The sequence below is a fragment of the Hemicordylus capensis genome, chromosome 1, assembly GCF_027244095.1.
Source record: "Hemicordylus capensis ecotype Gifberg chromosome 1, rHemCap1.1.pri, whole genome shotgun sequence".
Taxonomy (NCBI): Eukaryota; Metazoa; Chordata; class Lepidosauria; order Squamata; family Cordylidae; genus Hemicordylus; species Hemicordylus capensis.
Window position 1 is genome coordinate 357244537 of NC_069657.1, and position 18276 is coordinate 357262812.

General features: G+C 41.0%; 1 protein-coding gene across 15 annotated transcripts in view; it reads left to right on the forward strand.

Moving 5' to 3' along the window:
* Positions 1-8089, forward strand: part of UTRN (utrophin) — a 567675-nt gene extending 559586 nt beyond the window's left edge. For all 15 annotated transcript variants that reach the window (XM_053290644.1, XM_053290686.1, XM_053290679.1 and 12 more), the window contains 2 exons: positions 4731-4753; positions 6060-8089. In XM_053290644.1, the coding sequence (XP_053146619.1) occupies positions 4731-4753; positions 6060-6068 (32 nt within the window). In that variant the 3' untranslated portion in view covers positions 6069-8089. The remainder of the gene's footprint in view (positions 1-4730; positions 4754-6059) is intronic.
* The last annotated feature ends 10187 nt before the right edge of the window (positions 8090-18276 follow it).

An 18276-nucleotide genomic window follows, 5' to 3' on the forward strand; every position in this document is an offset into this window, starting at 1 on the left:
CAAAGGATATAACAGCTGTCATTAGAGAAATTGTTATTGAATGAAAGACTTGCATTGTTACACTAAACTAGTGCCCAGTGCTTGTAACCACATGACAGCAGAGCAAAGCCGTGCCCATATTAAGGTAGAATGAATTCTTAAATCCTAAAATGGGAGGTGTCATAAACTGCTGACCTGGTTTAACCATCCCCATTTACGCATGGTTTCACACGTTCTTTCTAAAAATTCGCACGTCAGAGGTATGTGGCTGCCAATGGCACACTCTGGGCTTCTCCTCTTCCATAACGTAAAGGATAGCTGTGAAGGAACTGCTCTAGAGGGTATACAATAATTACGTGTCTATGACTCCGCACTTTTTCTGGCCACTAGGTCTTTTTAAGCTCCCTAGGGATATATTTGTATCCCCAAATAAATCACATTGTGGATGATCTGGACATGTGAGGTTATTGCTAAGCTGCAGCTTAACACCAGTCTTTCAGCAGTTTGAAAACAAGGAGGTATTTTTTCTGGCAAAAATCAAGCATATATCCATCAATCAAAACAGTCAATTCAGAACATTAAAATTAAAAAGTAAAGACACTCAAACTTTTTGCTAATATCCAGATACATCTTGATATCAAACAATGAACACTCTTCTTCCCTAGATAAGTGACTGCCACCTCCACACACTCACACAATAGGCAAAAGCCTCTGTAGGGCTGTCGCTTAGCGTGGCCTGTGAGTTTTAACTAATCAGTTTTTTAATTGGTTTTGAATTGGGTCTTCCACGGATGTGTATTAATTGATGAAGGGAAATGACAGGAGATTGATACCTACCCAGATGGAATGATGCTTAATTATACACACTTTCTGAATACTTAGGGTTATCTCTGTTTTGGGAGGGAAGCATACAAGAGCTGAAGGGACAAGAAGTGTGAAGCAGCATCCTTGGCAGACTTTTTGCTATTTCCTGGAATCATTTCTTATGATTGTATGAGCTTGCTGTCAGGGCAGCTGGAGGTCAGTTTAATAGGTAGCTAATAATCAAAATGAAATCACTTTTGGATACTCTTTCCCAGGAGATGCCAAGGCACAAACCTACCTGGAACCTTCTGGAAATTCACATTCTTTAAGCTGGAGTTTCTTTCTCTTAATCCAAGATCTGTGTGACCTGATTGCAGTTGCTGAGGGCTGCTGCTGCAAATATTGGGTAGAGACAATATGTGCACTTAAAAATAATGTACACACATAGGGGAACCCTAACCAATTGTTAAATGCCTGTGACTTCTACACATTTGACTTCAGTGTACATATGTTTCAAAACATGAGTGTATCCTATTATGCTATAGAATGCTATGGTTTTAGAGTGATATATATTTTGAAATGGAACATGTAAAATAGCCCTGCATGGTGAGTGAAATGCATCCTGCGTGCATTAAAAGTTTTATTGCTTCATAGGTTGTAGCTAAACTTGTTACTTTCAGCATTACAGTCAAAATAAACCATACTACATTGTCATAGTATTATGACCTCTTCCTTGATAAGACTCCCCACCACCACCACCACCTATGCCCCAGCTGTTTTTGTATTCAAGGAAGAAGAGGACTTAACCTTCTTTCTACTTCCTCCACAAACTACAGCGAAGGCAGTTAATACTCTCAGCATTATGAGCTAAGCATAATGGAATGGAGAGGGGATCAGTGAAAGAGCTCTCTCTCTCTCTAGCTAACATTTCCTTTTATGTTCTCTGGTGGGTTTTCTCCTTCAAGGTCCTTAATCACAGTGCAGAGCCACACAACATTATTTCTCTCCTAGGTGAAGGACCCATAGGTCAGTGACAGAGCATATGTTTTGCTTGCAGAAGGTCCAAGGTTCAACCCTGGCATCTCTAGTTAAAAGAGATGGGCAGCACTCCTGGAAAAGACCTCATGTCTGAGATCTTGAAGTGCATCAACCAGCTGTTAGTAGACAGTACTGGGCTGGATGGCAGATAATACAGGGCTACATCAATTAATACTCTGCTGACTTGGATTAAGGAAGCTTCTCATCATTGCATGTATTTTCCTCCTCTCTTATAGGGCCCATTGATGAAAATAAGCACTGTCATGCAATACCTGTGCTCTTGTTTTGTATTAGACTTGGGGGAGGTCAGCTAGCCATTTGTGGGTTTGGTTCTTAATTGGAGAGGATCAGCATTAGACAGTTTGAGAAGTTCCCTGTAGTGGTCCACAGTATACCGAAATCCTAATGCAGTATAGAATATCTTCTGAAAGAGTTGTGATCTGTTTTTGCATTCACTACCAACTGGTATCATTATCTTGGGCAAACTCAGCACTTCACCCAAATGGAACCAATTTATACTATAGAGCAACTTTCTGATTTTTCACAATGTGTACATTATTATGAATGCGACACTCGGCATGTCCAGATTAACATTTATAAAATAAGGTGAGCCATTGGAATAGAGTAGCCCTCATCAGCATATTGGTACGTTGGCATGTTAACAAAAACACAATATTCAGTTGTCCCTAGGTGCACTAGTTGATTGAAAAAGGAGTTGTTCAGTCATGCCTGTCTTGCTGTTGCTTTTTTTGTGTGTAAACCAAATGAAGGAAGGTGATGCACAAAATTTAGCATAGCTTTTTGGTGACACTGAAGAAACTACAGGTGTTTAATGCTGTTCATGTTGTCAAGCGATGACCTCTGAAGACAATATATTACAAAAAGCCAAAATAGATATTTTGTCTGAGGTGAAGCTTTTTGTTGTGTCTGAAAGATCTTATATGCTACGTGTTCCTAAAGTTTTAGTAGCAGAAAAGAGCTCAAAGGAGACATATCACAGTCTTACTACTTGGGCAGTGCTATACAATACAATTGTTGTGGGAAATATCACTGTTACAACAGCATTTTCCCCTAGCAAATACATAGGATGTAGTCCTAATAGTACATACGTACGCATGTGTGTACGTATATACACATATGCACATATTTTTAAACACCTGGGTACATAATATTTAGGAAACTTGTCCCAATCATATTTTCCAGATGTGTGTATGTGAATGTGTGAAGACATGCACCTATTATATTTATTCTTCATGGGTTTGCTGTCTGCTGTCTGCTGTAATCATAATCTGTAGTGCTGCTTTTAAACTGCTGGTGAATTTAGAGGAAACTAGTCCCCCCCACACTATTTGTGAACTTGTGCTGTTACTTTACCCTGCATTGTCTGAAGGATATAAAATGGACTTCCTGCAGCCAGTTCATTGCATAGGCTAGAATTTTAGACTATTTATCTATAGAGCATTGGCAATAGAGCCCCTCATTCATTGAACCCTTCTTGTCAAAATAGTTCTGCATGATTATCAGTGCATGGCAACTGCAGAAATCAACACACAGTTGATGATCAACCCAGTTCTGTGTTGCCAGATTTGCTGTGTATGCCTTGCAGCTGTACCTCCATCCAAACTCATTACAGTTCCTCAAACAATTCTGCCGGCAGTCATGTCTAAAACCTGTCCCCTTCCCTTACTTAGCTGCATAGGTAGTTGAAGGTTAGGAGGGCTTAGTACCCTGATCCACCTAGCCTCACAGATGTGACCTGCACACCTTTTGTGGTGTTTGAGACAATGAGTCAGAAGGACCTTACAGCTTTTCTACCTCCTTCCCCCCCACCCACACACACACTGTCTTTCCCTTCCCAGCTTTCTTCCACATGCAACAGACTTCAGGCAGCCATGCAATATAATTCTTTGCAGGTTTACTCAGAATTAAGTCCCATAACATTCAGTGTGGCTTATTCCCTGGTAAAAGTGCATAGGACTGCAGTTTTAATTACTGTTTTAGTTTTCCTTTTATCTTTTCCCAGGTCTCCTGTACCCCTAGGCCTCTACTTGTTGCAGTAAACATATGTGATTGTCAGTGATCATATTGACGTAGTGTGTAAACTGTTGAATACACATTTTTCCATTTCTCTTTATGAATGGATTTCAGACACTTAATAGATAGTGATTACCATATGCTGAAATAATTCACAGCCATCAAGACCACCTATTGAGGAGGATGCTTTTGAGTTTGCCCAGTATCTTGTCCTTTGCTCAGAGGGGCTTTGACCTGAAGCTATAAGTAAAAATAGCCTGTACATTTTGTGTGTCCCTAAGATTTTTACACCATGCAATAGCTGACATGTTGCATGGTGAGAGGCGGACCGTTCTGAACCACCTGCACTGTAGCAAGTGCCTAAAATATACTGTTGGGTGGTCTTGCACAAGAGGGCTCTTGAGCAAATACTTAAACAGGTGCAATCACATTTCCATGACACTACTTACTTTATTTCCAGTGTCAATAGAATTGTAGAAATGTGATTGTACCAGTTTAAGTACTTGTGCAGGACTGCTGCCTTCTTTTTAAGGTACTCACAGCAGTGTAGGTGATTCAGAACGATGCATGCTACACTGCACAGCATGTTGGCCACTATTAGCAAGAATGTGAACTAACAATCTAGAACAATTTGAACTGAATACTCAGAACATGATTCATGTAACATGAGTGGCAAAACGTAAACGTTATATGCTAGCAGACCTAATATGAAATATTTTATGAACGTACAACCCAAAGAGTGTTTTTTTAAAGTGCTATTTAGCTATTTTCCAATGTTGTGCATTTCAGATATGAATTGTTTTCTGTATGCAACGCAGTTTTATCTCAATCCTTGCATCATATTACAACTAATCATTTTGTTTTCTTATTTACAGGAAATCTTGCTGGCAGACCACAGGTGTGATATAGTTTATTTTTCAGTTTACTCCACAAGTTAAGTGTAATGAAGTGCTAACAATTCAGGATTTTGCCTTTTATTATGACACACTTGACATTTATGCTTCACCAGAGTTCAGAACAAATATGCTCATATAATTGTCTTCACAATTGTACCCTGATGCCCCAGTCCAGAGACTATGAGAGCATCAGAATATTGTGCATACACCATTGGAAGTGAGAGAGGATTAGCTGAACAAGTCACATGATCAACCTGGCTGTGTGGCTGCATCATTAGCATGCAGCAAGCAGACATCTTGGGTTGCACCATATAAAAGCCATTAACATGTTGCTATGACTGTGTCTGAAGGGGATGTGATACTGCGATTCTGTGTTATGATGATGGTGCAAATAAGTACCACAATTTTGTGCTTAGTTTAACTCTAACTCTCGAAAATGTTTCAGAAATGCAAGTACTGAGATGCGCAGGTGTGCATGCACAAACACACACACACTCATATTTAAATTAAATGGTCTAAGGATACATGCAATAAATGTCAATGTCATATTTTGTCTCTGGAAGTCTATTTTTGCTAGGGATTGAAGGAAGATACATGTCTGGAAAATACTTAAATTTTTTAACATGAGAAACAAGCACTGTAAGGCAGGAGAGATAGAAAAAACTGCTTTAATGATTATTTCCTCAGCAGAGATGCAGTGCTTAACCATTGTTTAGATATATGGGCATAACACTTAACCGTGTTTAAGGAAAACAAACCACGATTGTCTCTGTGGATCCCATGTATAATTAGCTCCTTCAAAATTAGAGATGTGCAGATTGACTTGACCTTGAATTGATTTGAGTTGAATCAGAGCATGTCTGCCTGCCTCACAGACCAGTCCTCTGAGGTGGGCAAATGTGCTAAGTCAGGAGCAGAGGCCTGATCTACCTGCTGATCCCAACTGGTAGGCCAGTTCTCCCCAGGGAAAGTGCCATTTTGAGGCCCATTTTCCCAACTCTTCCTGGAAAAGGGGACATCAAAATGGTGCTCGAATCGATTTGAGTAATTCAAGCTTCATTTCTCAAGAAAGCCAAGCTGGCTGTTTTTGTGTAATAAATTCAAGCATTTTGCAATTTGATACAACCTCGATTCAAATCTCAAAATCTGACTCGCCATTGCACTTTTTGCCAACTTTGAACTGTGTCCAAACATGGCAACTCTTCTGGTATTTGACTCAAAATATTTAAATTGAATTATATGTGCCTAGGAATAGTATTGTGCAATAATACTGTTTTCTTATTCCCCCACCCCATCACTTAATTTCAGGCAATGTGAATTTCTCATTTTGAAGATGGCCTGCTCTTCCTGACATCAAATATAGCCTCCTTTTTTTACAAATGCCAATATCAAGTTCCAGTAATTATATGGCTGCATGGGACCTTGTAATATACTGTTTAGCTCTGTGTGTTCTTACTTCAAATAGGAAAACACTTGAACTACCCAAAGACAAGGATGTTGTGGTTTTATAACATTGTGTGTGTTTTCCCTCTTCCTTCCCTTTCTATGCAACTGTAAATTAACAAACCGTGGAGTATTTGGAAATGGTTACACATATATCATTGATTTATATAATAGGCAACATCAGGAAACGGGGTGGGGATTTATATCCATTCTTTTTTGATATTGCTAAAGTGAATTGCATACAGAGTTTGGAGCAAAATGTTATATTTATACATTCCTTTTGGCTTTTGCATTTACCATTTCAAGTACCTTCTCTTCTGGTACATGTACCATTCTGCACAGGTTATTTATACTTAGCCTAATAGGTTCAAATCATGAATAAAATGATTCATAACCCTTACAATTAGTTTGGGGGCGGGGGATCATTTATGGCCATCTGTGAACACATGAGACACCTTGGCTCTAGCGAACTTCATTCTATTACAAGAGTCATTGGCACTAAAATGGTGTAGAAATTACTTATTTCTCCCCACTGTGTGTAGAGTGGTCTCTTCCCTCCATTGTGAGCCAAGTTGAGTTTGGACTTATTTTATATGGTCATTCTGAATCTGTGAATTTGGTTCTCTACATGGGGAAGACTGTGGTCTAATTGTGCCAAATTTTTATCAAGCTTTGTGTTTAAATCACCAAATGCAAAGGTTAAGATCTAGACTAGAAATGATTTTATTCTCCTTTTGGAAATGTTACTAAATGAAGGAGCTCTGTCCACTTTAGTGATCAAGTATTTTGCCTTTTCGTCAGAAAGGATGTCAGGATACCTTAAATCAGCATCATCTTGTATATGTTTTTGAATGGTTTCCTTAATGTACCTGTTTAAATGCAGGTAAATTTGTGGGGAAGTTGAGCCAGAGAAATGACATTGGGCAGTGTTTGTTACCCAAGCCGGTGGATTTGCATGGGCATTTGCTATCATGATAAAACATTCATTTGCTCAGTAAGTTGCATGTCTGCGCTAAATGTCTTTTAAGGACTCGTTAGGGTTGGAGAAATATCACTCTGTGATTTTATGAATATTTATGCCCAATAAAAAGGTGTTGGGCCATACCTAATGTTTGATTGCCTTCTGCAAGGTAATGCCTGGCAGAACATCCAGCATCCACTATAAAAATCATAGTAGGAGCTGTAATCCTGATGCTGATGTCCTTGTAATCGCTCAGTTTTCACATCTCTAAAATGGAACTGATATGAGGCTCAGGGTAGGTAATGTATGTTCAATGCTCCAATGACAAGTGCTATCTAAATGAAAAGTATTATTTTTTAAGAGGGAGGGGTTTTTTTTGCCAAAAGTGGGAAACAGAGAAGCAGATTAATATGTGGATTTTTCATCTAGAAAGAAATATATTTTGGTATAGATATTTTGAGAAGGAAAAAAGTTTTGCAGAAAAGGAAAGTCATGACCACCTTTCTACCTCAGACCCATTTTTAGCATTGGAAACAGCTTGATGTTCTGGTTTTTGCAAAGTATTTTCCATTATCAGATCACATCAAAGCAAAACAAAATAAAATTCAAAACCCCACTAACAGGAAGGATCCCAGTAATGGATTTGATGGTTTTTTGTTATGACTGAAAGGTTATGTATGAATTGTTTTTCTGCCTGTGTTTGTATGCAAATTCTGTCCTTTACTCTGCTGTCAAGTAAAAGCTACTTAAAACATTACATTGTAACATTATTCCTCTGAGATGCTGATAAATAAAAGGAATGTGTTGCAGTAGCATCTCCCCCCAAAAGATGTAGTTCTTTTGAATTTTGTGGTATTAAACTATCGCACTTCCCTTTTCTAATCTGGTTACATGGTATGACTTTCACTCTGAATAAAATTAATTTTTAAGTGAATGCTGTTTTGATATTCTTCATCTTAGAAGTAAACAACATTTAAAAGCCTGTTCCCTGTGTGAGAACATTTCAGACTTCAAGGTGCCTTTATGAAAATAAAATATGTAGCAGCAAAATAGAGCTCAGTAAATCGGTGCATATTTTTCTGCCATTTTCCATCTTCAGCAATGCATGCTGCTAGCAATCAGTCTACTGGTGACAGATTTTAAATTTCAGCCACCAATCGGTGAACTTGGTTTAAAGTATACTATTAATATTGAAAATATCAATATATGTACCCTATTCAATGGCAGCACTGGAAAATGATGTTTAAATTCCATTGGCTTGCATTCAGCAGGTCTTTCATTTCTAATACAGTGTTCTGTATTCTGGCAGGAAACATAATTTATAACCAGTGGGATTTTATAATAACTTTAAGCATACCAGACATTTGGCTTAATCAGTTCTTAGAGGCTTTAGCATTGCTTTAAAAGTAGTTCTGTAGAAGAAGTGTGTATCTGGTGAAAAGGACCAGAAGTCCGTTATTTATTTATTTTAAGGATTTACATTCTGCCTTTTTGATTAAAATTAACTCAAGGCAGGTTGCAAGCCAATACCACATCATAATCACAATAAAAACAAAACATACAAATACAATAAACACTGTAACAATCTAAAAACGCTAGCCATGTTTCACTCTTCAACAAGTCTATAGTCACTTCAGGTGAGTAATAACACTGCTGCTGCAGCCAGTTTGTTTGCTGAGTGGCTTCTAAACTAAGCCCCTTCCCATTTGCCTGGGAGGAGGGGGACACAAATCAACATGGTAGCAGAAAATGCTGAATAGCTGAACGGTGTGTGGTCACCAAGAAGATGCTGCCCAGGGCATTTATGGTGAGGAAAGCAGAGACCTTGTATGGAAAATATATCTATTTAATAACATAGGAAACTGCCATATACTGAGTCAGACCATTGGTCTATCTAGCTCAGTATTGTCTTCACAGACTGGCAGCGGCTTCTCCAATGTTGCAGGCAGGAATCTCTCTCAGCCCTATCTTGGAGAAGCCAGGGATGGAACTTGAAACCAGATGCAACCAGGGCAGACCCTGCTTAGCTATGGGGACAAGTCATGCTTGCTACCACAAGACCAGCTCTCCTCTCCTAATCAATAAGTATCAATAAGTTGATACATCACCGATGCAATGCACATATTAACACTTCAGTTCTCTTCAAAAGATGCTTTATTGTGCAAAAACAAAAGTTGATACTCATCAACAAAGATGTTCCGGCATACATGCCATCATCACTTAAGAACAGAAGAACAGCCCTGCTGGATCAGGCCTAAGGCCCATCTAGTCCAGCATCCTGTTTCACACAGTGGCCCACCAGATGCCACTCGAAGCCTACAGGCAGGTGTTGAGGGGATGCTCTCTCTCCTGCTGTTACTCCCCTGCAACTGGTTAAACAAATGTGCATAGTTGTTAAATACTTTAAACCACAGAACACACTGTTCTGTGACTGGTGGAGAGATAATGAGAGAAGAGGGAGGGAGGGAAAAGGGGAATCACCTGATTTTTCTCAAGTGGAACGGCAGGGAAATGTTTGACTAACAAGCAGAAGGTTGCCAGTTCGAACCCCCACTGATACTATATCAGGCGGCAGTGATATAGGAAGATGCTGAAAGGCATCATCTCATACTGTGCAGGCGGAGGCAATGGTAAACCCCATTTGTATTATACAAAGGAAAACCACAGGGCTCTGTGGGCACCAGGAGTTGAAATCAACTCAATGGCACACTTTACCTTACCTTTAATGAATCTTATAGCATCAGTTAATTCCTCCTGAGCACTGACATTTAACTGATAATAGCATGTACGCCGAAACGTTTTTATTGATGAGTATCAACTTTTGTGTTTGTGCAATAATGGTTCTTTTGAAGAGAACTGATTTATTTAATGTATAGCCCACCTTTCCAGTCCGTTGTCTCATGCCACAGAGAGCTGACACAGCCAGCTGACCCCTATAAATAACTGCCCATGCAAGCAAACTACTTGTGTGAATAGTGCAGATTCTAAAGTAGAAACTCATAGAAGGTCACAGAGTCTGCTTTCATGATTACAAAAGTAGCAAGTTGCTATTTTTCTACTCATGATAGTAATTCTGTGATCTTCTATGATGTTCGCATATCACATATGAACTGGCATATGGGACATCAGATGTATTTTGAATTATTTCACATTGGTATGGTGCTTGAGGAAGGCATGTCTAATACATTCACTGCTCCAGGCAGTTTGGTCTTGTGTATCATTTAATATATATATTTTTAATCAATTCTCTTCCATCCATTTGTGGGTCTTAAATAAAAAATGGAATTGGTATGTTTGTTTAGTGCCATCAGTGTACATGGTGCCTAAGGAAAATAAGTCCATGTTTTGAAGAGATTGAGCTGTAGCTCAGTGATAGAGCGCCTGCTTTGTAAGCAGAAGATCCCAGGTTCAACCCCTGACTCCAGCTAGGCCTGGAAAAGATTCCTGCCTGAAACCTTGGAAAGCCGCTGCCAGTCAGTGTAGACCAGGGGTTCTCAACGTTGGGTCCCCAGATGTTATTGGACTTCAACTCCCATAAGCCCCAAACAAAGGCCACTGGGGCTGGGGATTATGGGAGCTGAAGTCCAATAACGTATGGGGACCCAACATTGAGAATCCCTGGTGAAAACAATACTGAGCGAGATGGACCAATGGTTTGACTCGGCATAAGGCAGTTTCCTATGTTCCTAAGAAATGTTGACATTGAAGGAGATGACTGAAGGAGAGATCAGAATCACTCAGGACTGATATGAACATAACTCTTCCTTGCAATCTTGTACATTTGTAAGAATGCCAAAATATCTGACAAGCCTTTGTACAACCATATGTAGCAAACAGATGCACGATGTACCCGTGACTCCTCTCTGCCTACATCCCCAGCTCCCCAGCTCCTTGCTGCTGGTAAATAGTCCAGCCGTGACTGGTGGCCCCCAGCAATAATATTCTGTGGGAGTGCCACCAAGCCATAGGAGGAGCTGAGCTCACCCCAGAGCTGGCCTGAAGACAGTGCCAGGGTATGTAGGGGGTAAGAAAGGGGCAATGGAGACAAGGGAAGGGAGGAGAGCTGTTTTCTTGACTGTGCACTGGGATGCTGATTTAAAGGGGGGTAGCAAGGATTCTGGAAGCCCTGGAGATGCGGGACCACTCGAAGCTGGCTGGCAGGTGGGCTGAGTCCGAAAAGGAGCTGTGAAGCCAGAACCACCTCGACTGTCTATGAAAGGCTGGGGTGGGGGGCAAAAGCAGTCCTTGCAGTTGTCAAGCAGGAGAGGGTGTCCTGACATAAGGCAAACCCCCTTCTTTCCTGCCTTTTCCTGTTCTGGGGAAAGACTGAGTCAGAGGAGGGAGAGAACAACCTTGGACTATATTTGGCTCTGTATTACATTAAAAATGAAGCTTGTGAGAACCCTCCAGTGTCAAACTACCTCCCTGAGGTGATGACAGGGCAGCCAGTTTAATTGTAAAGAGAGCTGGCCACTTAGCAGCATTTTTATTTTTATTTTATTTTTACATGTATTACCTGCTCTGCCTCCAAGGAGCCCAGATCCCAGATACAGTGGGTATAGGAAAGAATCACCCCCTTTGATAGACCTTAAATTCTGGTTCCCTTACATCCTGAAATGAAAACACAAAGAAAATTTCCTTCACCAGCTGTACTTATCCAATGCAACCTATAACATCCAACTGAAAAACATCACAATTATAGTCCAGAAAAAGTGTCAGAAATAAAAAACAAGAATTACTGAGATTGAAAAAGGATTACACACCCCTCAATGTCAATATTTTGTTGAACCACCTTTTGCTTTAATAACAGCCTTGAGTCTGTTGGGATACTTCTCTATCAACCTTGCACATCTAGACGGAGCAATATTTGCCCACTCCTCCATACAGAACTGTTCAAGTTCGGTCACATTGGATGGTAGGTGTTGGTGGACTGCTATCCTCCCTGGATCCGGTCGGCCCGCCAAACTGGATGGAAGAGCAAGGAGGAAACTGGTAAGAGAGGTTACCAAGCGGCCAATGGCCACTCTGAAGGAGTTAAAGGACTTCATGGCAAAGAGTGGTTGTTCTGTGCATGTGACAACAATTTCACGAGTGCTCCACAGATGTGGCTTGTTCGGGAGGGTCGCAAGGAGAAAGCCGCTTCTCAAGAAAGGCCACATTAAAGCTCGTTTGAGCTTTGCCAGAAGGCACCATGAAGATTCTGATGCCAAATGGAAAAAGGTCTTGTGGTCAGATGAGACCAAGATTGAACTATTTGGCCTCAACACCAAACAGTACACCTGGCGTAAATCCAACGCAGCTCACCATCCACAACACACCATACCTACAGTGAAGCATGGAGGTGGCAGCATCCTGTTGTGGGGTTTTTTCTCTGCCTCAGGGACTGGGGCTCTTGTTAGGGTAGAAGGAAAAATGGATGGGGCAAAATACCATCAGATTCTGGAAGAAAACCTGCTACCCTCTGCCAGACAGTTGAGGATGGGCAGAAGATTCACCTTTCAACATGACAACGATCCGAAGCACACAGCAAAATTGACCACACAGTGGCTGAAGGAGAAAAAAGTGAACGTCCTCGTGTGGCCCAGTCAGAGCCCAGACCTAAATCCCATAGAAAATCTGTGGAGAGATTTGAAGATAGCAGTCCACCAACACCTACCATCCAATGTGACTGAACTTGAACAGTTCTGTATGGAGGAGTGGGCAAATACTGCTCCGTCTAGATGTGCAAGGTTGATAGAGAAGTATCCCAACAGACTCAAGGCTGTTATTAAAGCAAAAGGTGGTTCAACAAAATATTGACATTGGGGGGGGGGGTGTGATCCTTTTTCAATCTCAGTAATTCTTGTTTTTTATTTCTGACACTTTTTCTGGACTGTAATTGTGATGTTTTTCAGTTGGATGTTATAGGTTGCATTGGATAAGTACAGCTGGTGAAGGGAATTTTCTTTGTGTTTTCATTTCAGGATGTAAGGGAACCGGAATTTAAGGTCTATCAAAGGGGGTGATTCTTTCCTATACCCACTGTACATGGTTAGGATTATCCTCACAACCCTGTGAGGTATATTAGGCTGAGAAATGACTGGCCCAGAGTCACCTAGTGAGTTTCATGGGGGAATGGGGATTTGAACGTTTTGCTTCTAGAAGGAGTATTTAGCTATCCTGAAGCTTCAGCATCACTGAAACATTGACATTTGAAGCATTTAAACACACAACATTTTGAACAGAAAAATATTATGTTTTGCTTTGGCCTTTTGGTGAACTGAAAGTGAGTTTCTGGGTGGCATTTATGTGAGTTATTGTGGATATGGCACTAGTGCCCCAGTGTAAATGCTTGCTATTTGTCCCTACAAAGATGTCACAATGAAATGTTTTGTAATGTTGTGTGGCTGTCACAGTTATACCTTATGTTGGCCTTGGGGTTGAGGTTTTAGAGATTTGAACAATGCACACACTCTCCAGGCCTCCATTCCTGTGGACTTTTAGCATTATCAGGGAACAGGGTTCTGTTTTGGGTGAATGACAACATTTTCATCGACATAATAGAAACTTGTTTTTCCTTGTTTGTATGGAAAATGTGAATGATCCCCAAATAATACAAAGTCTAGTTTTTGAGAATGGCTTAGTGCTGTAAGCTATGGCCGATCTATCATGTTAACATTTTTCTGGAAGATCATGAATTTCATGATCATGAATTTACTAGGCAATATGAACCATTAATTGCATTTCATGAAGATCATGAATTTACTAGGCAATATGAACCATTAATTGCATTCTCTTCCCAAATATGAAATGTTTCTCAGGAGTGGAAAAGAAAGCTCCTGAGAAACATTAGCTGTATTTCTTCACTAGAAATGTTTTCAATGCACTTCCCAGCCATCAAACAATTAATTGATGTGGCCTATATTCTGGCAGTGCGATGAATTTGCTTCCCAGGACATACAACATTTTATGGCTGAAAGATAATCTTAGATATATGTGATCTCGCTTAAGGGCAGAGGTGGAAGAATTTTTTCCCTTTCAAATCCTTCCTGTGTGTTTTGGCTATTTTTTAAAAATTCAGTGCTTGAGATGTTTTAATCCCCTGCAGAAATGTTTATGCAATCGATGCATTCATTTTCATTTTAACCCAACTCAGGGAAGTGCACAGCATAGGAAGGACTTGGGGGACTTCCTCCAACCTAATTCTTAGGTAGTGATAGTACAGTGGGTGGAAGAAGAGATTAATAGAAGTTTAATGACTTGTAAACCAGGAGGCAGGAAGAATTCTTCTGAAATGTATTTATTTACAATGATATGCTCCCCTTCATCCTTGGATCCCAGGGCAGTGAACAACAAATTTAAAAAGAACAAACTAATAGAACAAACATCTAACATATTAAAAAATGAATGGTGGCTAACATACCACACAGGAGTATGTAAGCCTAGTAATGTATGGATACAAATTGTGCAGCTGCGCAAATGGCATTATATCAGAGTAGGCCTAATGGAAATAATGGACTTACTCTTGTGTAACATTTGTGCATTTTACATGCATGCACTGTTACTGAGCTGCCATACCCTTGCACAGTACGTCAGCAACTAAAACCCTATTAGTCTGTCTCAAAAGTATTTCGACTGGTCTGCTTCAGTCATAGAGACTTGTCTTCCTGCCTTTCTGGGTAAGCCTTCCTTCTTGTGCCCGTTCTTCTTAAGTGTTGTGTGTCAGGAGTTAATACAAACAAATATTTATATACCACTCTTTGACAAAAGTTCCCAAAGCGGTTTACAGAGAAAAAACAATAATAAATGAATAAGATGGATCCCTGACTTCAAAGGCTTCACAGTCTTAAAAGAAACATAAAAGAAACAAGGCAGACCCCAGCAGTAGGGATGCGCACGAGCCTGTTCAGTGCTTCCTTTTCCAAGCGCCAAACAGGCTTGAATGCCAGCATTTGAGCCAGCCAGTGGGTGGGGAGGGGTACCTTTTAAGATTCAGGTAAGGAGCTCCTTACTGCTCGCCCCCTTCCTGAGGCTTGCCCCCAGTGGTGCTTGTTTTGGAAGCCGTGTGGGGCTGCAGAGCTGCTTCCTTCCATATGCAGCATCAACATGCATATGGCCAGGGTGAATCATGTGCACGTGTGCCCCAATGCTGCAGGAAGCAGCACTGCAGTGCTGCACGGCTGCTAATAAAACAAGCACCAGTGGGGAGGAAGTGGCAGAGAGGGGGCAAGCAAACAAGGAGCTCCTTACCGGAATCTTAAAAGGTACCCTGCCCCACAAAGGAGTGCATGAACAGCTTGTGCACATCCCTAACCAGCAGCAGCCACTGGAGGAATGCTGTGCTGGGGCTGGATAGGGCCAGTGGCTCTCCTCCTGATAAACATAGGAGAACCACCACTTTAAAAGATACCTCTTTGCTCAGTTAGCAGCGTCATGCTCTGCTCGGATTGCTTAGCTCATAACAGTCCCATTCTGCCCTTTCAGGAAACAATAAGATGTGGCCAAAACTCTGCATTTACAGAGCTGCTCCTTGGTACTGAATGATGTAAAGAATGGCTACAGTTCTTGCCTTCATGTGGCAGTCATTTCTTCATTATTTAACTAAAGGGATAATGTAGCACTTACTATAAGAGTTCTATGACACATTGGCTAGTGACATTGTAGAATTGGAAAAGGTGCAGAAGAGGGCAACCAAGATGATCAGGGGCCTAGAGCACCTTTCTTATGAGGCAAGTCTACAAGACCTGGGGCTATTTAGTTTAGAAAAAATACGACCGTGGTGAGACATGATAGAGGTCTATAAAATCATGCATCGTGTGGAGAAAGTTGATAGAGAGAAATTCTTCTCCCTCTCACACAACATTAGAACCAGGGGTCATCCCATGAAACTGATTGCCCGGAAATCTAGGACCAAAAAACGGAAGTTCTTTTTCACACAACGCATAATCAACTTGTGGAACTCTCTGCCACAAGATGTGGTGGCAGCCAACAATGTGGATGGCTTTAAGATGGGTTTGGATAACTTCATGGAGGAGAGGTCTATCATCGGCTACTAGTTGGAGGACTATAGGCCGCCTCCAGTCTCAAAGGCAGGATGCCTCTGAGTAGCAGTTGCAGGGGGAGTTACAGCAGGAGAGAGGGCATGCCCTCAATGCCTGCCCATGGTTTCCAGCAGCATCTGGTGGGCCACTGTGCGAAAAAGGATGCTGGTCTAGATGGGCCTTGGGTCTGATCCAGCAAGGCTGTTCTTATGTTCTTAATCCTGGAAGTCTCTAAAAACAGCAATACATAAACTTTCTGTGATCATAGTTAGAGTTGTTGTTGATGTTGTTGTTGTTAATGCAATAGCAGCCCAACTCTGCTTGATGATGTGATGCTCCTCTGAACCGGGATATCTTTCCAGTAGCTCTCTTCTAGGCAGTAATAACACAACCCAGGGCTTCTGGAATCAGAGAAGACAAAGCACCTGTTCTGTCTCCAGTCCTAACTCTCTTTGACAAATTTCACCAGTCTAATGCATCTCCAGCAGTACCAAGAGGTGATCAATCACTCTGCTAGAGTGTTCTCAATAATGCAATAAGATGGGATGCCATTTCTTGATCATTTTTTATCAAAGAAGCACACACAAGAGCAGTTAAACATTGCTGAAGGAAATGTACAGCGTAATTATTTGTCATACATTTAAAACAAACAGAAAAATCCAGTTCTCTTAAAAATTCACCCCCAAGCTAATATGGGCTTGTTTGAAATTTCATCCAGTTTTCAAAATCCATCTCCTGTTAAAAAAATATAGAAGGTAAACATTGTACACTATAATACAAATACATCTATGTGTATAATACAGTATTTCAAGAGCTGGTTCAGATGGACTGGGTTCTTCATGCAATAACATCGAGCCTGTGCCAAGAAGGTGCCTGTCCTGATATCACTAGCAGATGTGCCAACCCAATTTTGACACATATTTAATGACATGAGCGGGGTGTTCATCCAAATTGCCCCTACATGTGTTTCAACCCCCTGTTTAAAACAGGGTTTGGGTGGTGTGGAGAAGGATGATTCAGATGAACACCTCTCTCACAGCATGTCATAATGTCCTACAGTGATGTCAGGTTGGGCATATTCTTGGCGCATCCCCACCCTGATCATAACTTGGGGCCAGTATTAGTCTAAACTGACCCAAAGAGTCAATAGACCAGAGAATGCAAGCAAACTTGTGATTGTGAGCATTGCCAAACACCCAGCGGAGATTGCTGCAGTCAAACATCTCTCTCTGTTCCTCCTATCACTTGTCACCTCTGTAAGAATACAGGAAGGGAATTTCCTACTGTCAAGCTGACCAGACTACTTGACTAAGGTTTCAGGAAAATCCAGACTTTTGGGCCTGTGAAGTCAAAATTGTGCCTTTCCGGTTGGTTCAGATATAAATTGTTTTTCAGACACTTTCCAAATGTCAGAAGGTGCATCCTTTCAGAAGGCACACGTTGGTAGCTTTTCTGCCATAGGCGAGGTCCTACATCAAAGAAATTGAGAGGATATATGACATCTATTGACAGGATGGACATAAACCACAGAAGTCCCTGTCTGGTTCTCTTATGATGAATCCTTTGATAAAAACAACTAAATGAAAATATACCATTATCAACTGCATAAATTCTGCGTAAATCATAGTCCAAGACTAATTGACCAATTATTGTATAGGTCAATAGCAGGCACAGCAGGGAAGTAACTTGCCTAGGGAGCAAGAGGTTTCTGGTTTGAATCCCTGCTGGTATGTTTCCCAGACTATGGGAAACACCTATATCGGGCAGTAGCAATATAGGAAGATGCCGAAAGGCATCATCTCATACTGAGTGGCAATGGTATGGCAATGGTATACCATTGATACCAATGAGTGGCAATGAGATGGCAATGGTAAACTGCTCCTGGATTCTACCAAAGAAAACCACAGGGCTCTGTGGTCGCCAGGAGTCGATACCGATGCGACGACACAACTTTACAATAGTAGTCTGAATTCATCGGCCAATCAATGTTAAAACAAACAAGGGGACACGTTTGAGGGCGTGATGTGTTCTAGAGGATATAAGAGTGCGGTAGCAAGACTGAGGTAAAGAGGAAATAAGCAAGGGGGGAAAAATAGGCAAG